The sequence below is a fragment of the Apodemus sylvaticus genome, chromosome 1 (assembly GCF_947179515.1).
Source record: "Apodemus sylvaticus chromosome 1, mApoSyl1.1, whole genome shotgun sequence".
NCBI lineage: Eukaryota > Metazoa > Chordata > Mammalia > Rodentia > Muridae > Apodemus > Apodemus sylvaticus.
The window spans coordinates 170,777,651-170,783,158 of NC_067472.1; the positions used below are offsets into that span (position 1 = coordinate 170,777,651).

A 5,508-nucleotide genomic window follows, 5' to 3' on the forward strand; every position below is an offset into this window, starting at 1 on the left:
GTTACCAGGCACTTTCCAGTAAAGTCGTAGGAGTCCCCTGGTTCTTGCACTGGAAAGCTTTAGCCTTCTGGCATCTTCCACAGCCCTCCGGCTTCTTAATCTCTTGTTTTGATTTGATTTTAGGTCTCTGGGGTGCTAATTGTTTTATAAACGTAACATCGTGTTGGAGTTGGGCTATGTCCAGGAGGAAAGGTGAATCCAGACAGGACTTTCCAGGGTTGCCACAATGTCCTTACTTCATGAGCGCCATCTTGAAGGCTCGGGGCTTGGCTCCTGGCACGTTAGCCATAGGTTTTCATGGTCTCATCCATCCACCGTTTGTACTTGCAGACTTGAGTGTAGACGCCTGGGTCATTGGGCTGGCCACAAGGGTAGGTTCCCCAGGATACCAGACCTTGAAGGGAGCCATTGCACACCAAGGGTCCCCCCGAGTCACCCTGTGGGGGAGCAGAGGAGGTTAGTTTTGGCTTCAGAGGAAAGCTCTGTGACTCATAAGTCACCATCAGACTAGAGGATGCCTAGTTTAGTCTTTGTCCTGACAGTCTGAATTGACTTCCACCCTAGCTAAGGAGCATAGATTTGGAAAACCAATGGGAAAGTTGGAATACATACTGTCAAGTTGATGACCTGAGCTCATCACTAAAGCTTCTTGGCAGGAAAGGGTGGGACTCCTGGGCATTTACATATAATTTCCTTACTGATAAAGTCTATTGATTAAGGCTGGTGAGAAGGAGAGCCTTCTCTAGAGACTGGGTAGGTATTCCCTTGGGCTGTCAGAAAGCTGACTCTAGCCAAGGGAGAGGGGATTTCCTAGTTCCCAGGGACAGAAATGTGTCTCCCACCAATCAGTTCTTCAACACACAGCATAGCGTCTGTCCTGAGAGGTGAGGAGGTCAGGGAGAAAGGGAGTGGAGGGAGGGGAGAAGGAGGAAGATGAAGAAGAGAGAGAAGTTAGAGAGGGGCAGGAGGAGGGATGGGAGGAAGGATGGAGGAGAAGAAGAAAGAAGAGAGAAAAGGAGACAAGAAAATAAGAGAGAAGGAGAAGAAGAGAGAGAGAAAGGGGAAGGAGAGAAGACTTGGGAGATTGGAGGTAGCAAAAGGGGAGGGGGAGAGGGAGACAGAGACAGAAGCCAGCCCAGGACAGGGAGACAGCAAAAAGGCAAAGGATAAAATAAAATTAGGAATAAAAAGAAAGAGGCGGGGATGTGTTGTTCAAAGGCAGAGACTCCTGACAAGCTGTGAAGAAAGAGCACAGAGGAGAATGGAGAGAGATCCAATCTTGCCCCAGACCAAGACCATGTGGGGTCAGGTGTCTGGAGCAGGCAGAAAATGTCAGGAGTTCTCATAAACAAATGCGTGAAAAATCAGAGGCAACTGGATACCAGCACTCCAGAGGCGGAGACAGAAAAACCAGGCATTCAAATCCCACCTCAGCTACAGAGCAAGTTCAAGACCAGACACGGCTACACGGCCTTGTCTCAAAAACAAAACAGGGGCCTAGAGAGATGGCTCAGTCAAGAGCACTGCCTGTTCTTGGAGAGGACTCAGGTCTAGTTCCCAGCACCCACACTGTAGCTCCCAAGCACTTTTAACTTCAGTTCTAGAGCATCTGGTGCCCCTTTCTGGCCCCTTTGAGTACCAGACACACATACAGCACACCTCCATACACTCAGGCAAGACATTCACACACATGAAAACATTTTAAGTAAATCTTAGAAGCAAAATTTAACGGGCAGTGGTGGTGCACGCCTTTAATCCCAGCACTTGGGAGGCAGAGGCAGGCAGATTTCTGAGTTCAAGGCCAGCCTGGTCTACAGAGTGAGTTCTAGGACAACCAGGGCTACACAGAGAAACTCTGTCTCAAAAAAAAAAGAAGAAAGAAAGAAAGAAAGAAAGAAAGAAGGAAGGAAGGAAGGAAGGAAGGAAGGAAGGAAGGAAAGAAAGAAAGAAAGAAAGAAAGAAAGAAAGAAAGAAAGAAAGAAAGAAAGAAAGAAAGAAAGAAAGAAAGAATATTTAACAAGGAATGTTCAGTCCAGTATACTGCTCCGCACTTGGGAGGCTGAGGCGTGTGTATTCCCGGGAATTTGAGGACAGCCTTGGCTACTTAGTTCTAGGTTAGCCTTGGTTATTTCGGGCTAACCTGAGTTACAGAGTGAGGTTCAGACCAGCCTGGACCAAAGAGGAATACTGTCTGAAAAGTGCAAAAATGAAATAATACCAGTCATGGAGTTTTGAAGCTTCTGCAAAGTTTGGGCTGGAGGCAGGAGGCTCACTCAATCCTACATCTCTGTCTCCATCTTTCCCAGCCCCACCAAGCTACTGGCCTCTGGCTAGTGTGGTCCACATGTGAATCGCAGTTGTTGACCAACAGAAAGTGAGAGAGCTAAGTAGGATCTGGGCCATAACCAGGACAGGCTGGGACAGGAGCTCTGAGCTGATGTGGACAGAGTGGGCCTGGATGGGAGAGAGCAGGGAGGGGCGGTGAAGGCTCACATTGCACGTGTTGGTCTTAGAGTCAGGAATGCCAGCGCACAGCATGGTTTTCCCCAGCAGGTCCTTGTACACCTTCTTGCACTCCTTGGAGGAGATGAGCTTCACATCCGAGCACATAAGGTCCGAGGGAAAGGTCACTGTGGGAAGGAGGGCCTCCGTGAGGGACTGGGTCGGGTGTGCGGCTGAGGGACCAGGTGGAGATCAGGGATCCGAGGGAAGAGGGCTGGGGTCTGGATTTCTGGGATTGAGGGAGGAGGGCCCGGGGTCTGAACTCTTGGTGTGAGGGAGGGGGGTTGTGCTGGAAGCCACACTGAGGCAATCTCACCGTCTGGGCTGGTGGTGGTGCCCCATCCAGAGACGGTGCACGATGTCCCTGGGGGTTCACAGTGTGCAGTAATCGTGACTTTCTGCACTTTGGATGACATCTTGGCTGGCTTATCCAACTTCACAAGCATGATGTCATTGACGTGGGTCTTTGTGGAGTAGCCGGGGTGTCGGAATGACCTTGTGGCCTTGATGTTCTGGGCGCTCTGATCCGCTATTTTATCACTGCCCAGATGTACTTGGTACTGACTAGGAGAAGGAAATGACACTCAGAAATGGAGGGAGGGAGGGAGGGAGGGAGGGAGGGAGGGAGGGAGGGAGGGAGGGAGGAAGAAGGGGGAGGGAGGGAGGGAGGGAAGGAGGAAGAAGGGAAAGGTAAGGAGATGGGGGAGGGATGGAGGGAATAAGGGAGGGAGGAAGAAGGGGGAGGGAGGGAAAGTGGGGAGGGAGGGAAGGAGGGAAGGAAATTAAGAGGAAGAGCCTGGTCAGAAGCCCACAGAGAAGAAGAGAAGAACACAGAGGAAAAACTAGGGAGCCAGAGAAAGGGGGCAGAAATACACTCAGAGAGGAACACAGAACAAAAAGAGAGGGGAGGGTGAGGACAGAGACAGAGACCCAGAGACTTACCCTGCCTGCCCTTGCAGAACCTACCCCATTTTGCAGTGGGCTGCTGTGAGCACCCAGCGTTCGTCCACCAGCACGCCTCCACAGTGAAGCTGGTCGCCTCTGAGCAGAGCCACCTGCCAGGGGTGCGAGCCTTCTTCACACTTGTAGCCATCTATAATTCTTTCTCCTTTATCCAGCACAGGGAGGAGACCGGGACAGGAAACAGGGATTTATAGTCAGAGATGAGTCTGTAAGGCTCGGGAGAAAAGGCAGAGGACGGGATGGAGGATCATGCAGAGGATGGGAGGGTGGGTTAGAGAGAGAGAGAGAGAGAGAGAGAGAGAGAGAGAGAGAGAGAGAGAGAGAGAGAGAGAGACTGGGGACCACCCAGAAAACCCCCATGCCAGCCGCAGACTGCTGGAGCCTGCAGAGGCTCCCAGGGAGTCTGTTGGATTGAGGATAGAAGAAAAAACAGCACAGGACCACAGAGTCACAGGGTCAGGCCCCCTGGAGGGAGCTGTCTAGGAGAGGGGATTCAGACTCAGGGTGTTGGGGACACTGAGCAAACCCTCACCTTGTCCAGCAGTTTCCAGGGCTAAAGACAGCAGCACAGTTATCAGGGAAAGGGGCCAGACTCCCATCTCGGTGACAGTGGCTCAGGGACAGCCAGACCAGAGCTAAATGTTGCCAGAGCAAGGGATGATGAAAGATGAGGTACTAAGACACAGCCCCACCCCTCCTCCCTTGGAGTCAGGAGTCCAAGCCTCCGGTCTCCTCTCTCTGAGATTCAGAAATCTAATCAGCACCTTCCTCCCCCAGACCTTGGGGTTTTAGACTCCAAACCTCCTTTCTCAGACCCTGGAGTCCAATTCCAGCCCTCCTCCCTTAGATCCAAAGGTTCACACCCTGGGCCTCTCCCTCTGATCCCAGGATTCAGACCCCAGCCCTCCTCCTTCAGACCCTGGGCCAGGACAGCTCCCTTGCTCTTATCTTGTGGGTGGACAGCTACCCTCGTTTGCCCATCGTGTCCTCCTGTCTAGGACCCTGGAGCCCCAGTCTCCAGGGAGGGTTGTGTCCACCCTCTGATGAAGGTTCCTCTCACCTGAGAGTGACTTGGCTGAGCTCTGTCCTTGATCCGGAGCCCAGTGTCTCCAGCCTTCTCCAGGGCTGGCCCTTTATACCTCCCCTGCCCCCGCAACGCCTCCAGTTCCCTGGGGCACAGGTGGAGCCGGCTCTGGGCTCCTTCCCTCTGCTTTGAGCTTAGGGGTTATCTGAAACCCCTGGGGCAGCCCCAACAGTTGATATCACAGATCTTTCCCTCCACCCTCTTTACTGCAGGCAGGTAGGGCGACTCCTGTGTGTGTGGAAGCCAGCCCCCACACATTCTGGCATCACCCCATCAAGGAGTCGTCCCCTGGAGCAGAATTCTAGCAGGTGCGGAAAGCAGAGAGGCCGTCAGTTTGGAGCCTCACAAGGATCATTTTCTAACTTTCTCTCAGGGGAGCCGAGACCCCACACCATTGTCTGTGACCAATGTGTTGGAATTCCTGCCTGCTGGATCCAGTACTGCCTTTGAGGCTGAACTTACTCCCAGCCCAAACAGACATAAAATTAAAAAAAAAAAAAGACTCCACACTCCACACCAGCAGGGCTCTTATGGATACAGGTCTAGTCTCTGTCCTCGTGTTCTTTAAAAAATAGTAAATTGTATTTATTTATTGTCTGTATGCATGTGTGCCGTGGTTTACATGTGGAGTCAGAGGCCACCCTCGGGGAGCTGATGGTTTCCTCTCATCTTGTGGGGTCTGGTGGCAGGCACCTTTTCCCACTGAGTCATCTCACCAGCTCATATTGATATTTGATCGTATAATACATTGATTATGTTTTCTTAAAAATACATTTTTACATTTAATACATTATATACATTTTAATACACATACATCTACATTTAATATATTTTAATACACTTATATAAAACAAATATATTATGTGTTCTAATAATAAAACTATATCAATCATTATCTAATAGAGTCTCCTCTCCCCCTGCCAGGCCTCCTTTTCTCCCTTTTGTTTTTCAAAAGATTC

General features: G+C 50.9%; 1 protein-coding gene across 1 annotated transcript; it reads right to left on the bottom strand.

Annotated features, from left to right (window-relative positions):
• Nucleotides 1-281: 281 nt before the first annotated feature.
• Klk7 (kallikrein related peptidase 7) lies at nucleotides 282-4,064 on the bottom strand. The gene is made up of 5 exons (XM_052194216.1): nucleotides 3,998-4,064; nucleotides 3,469-3,610; nucleotides 2,819-3,066; nucleotides 2,494-2,630; nucleotides 282-437 (listed from the first exon to the last, which is right to left on the bottom strand). Exons 1-5 carry the CDS (start codon nucleotides 4,062-4,064, stop codon nucleotides 282-284), a joined length of 750 nt encoding a protein of 249 aa, XP_052050176.1.
• Nucleotides 4,065-5,508: the final 1,444 nt, after the last annotated feature.

What these genes read in the sequence shown, in the direction of transcription:
- Klk7 (XM_052194216.1), bottom strand. Translation starts at nt 4,064, where the DNA reads ATGGGAGTCTGGCCCCTTTCCCTGATAACTGTGCTGCTGTCTTTAGCC. An exon ending in GCAGCCCACTGCAAAATGGG is followed by an intron (nt 3,067 to 3,468) that starts GTAGGTTCTGCA and finishes TCCTTCTCCTAG; the next exon opens with TCAGTACCAAGTACATCTGG. An exon ending in CACCACCACCAGCCCAGACG is followed by an intron (nt 2,631 to 2,818) that starts GTGAGATTGCCT and finishes TCCTTCCCACAG; the next exon opens with TGACCTTTCCCTCGGACCTT.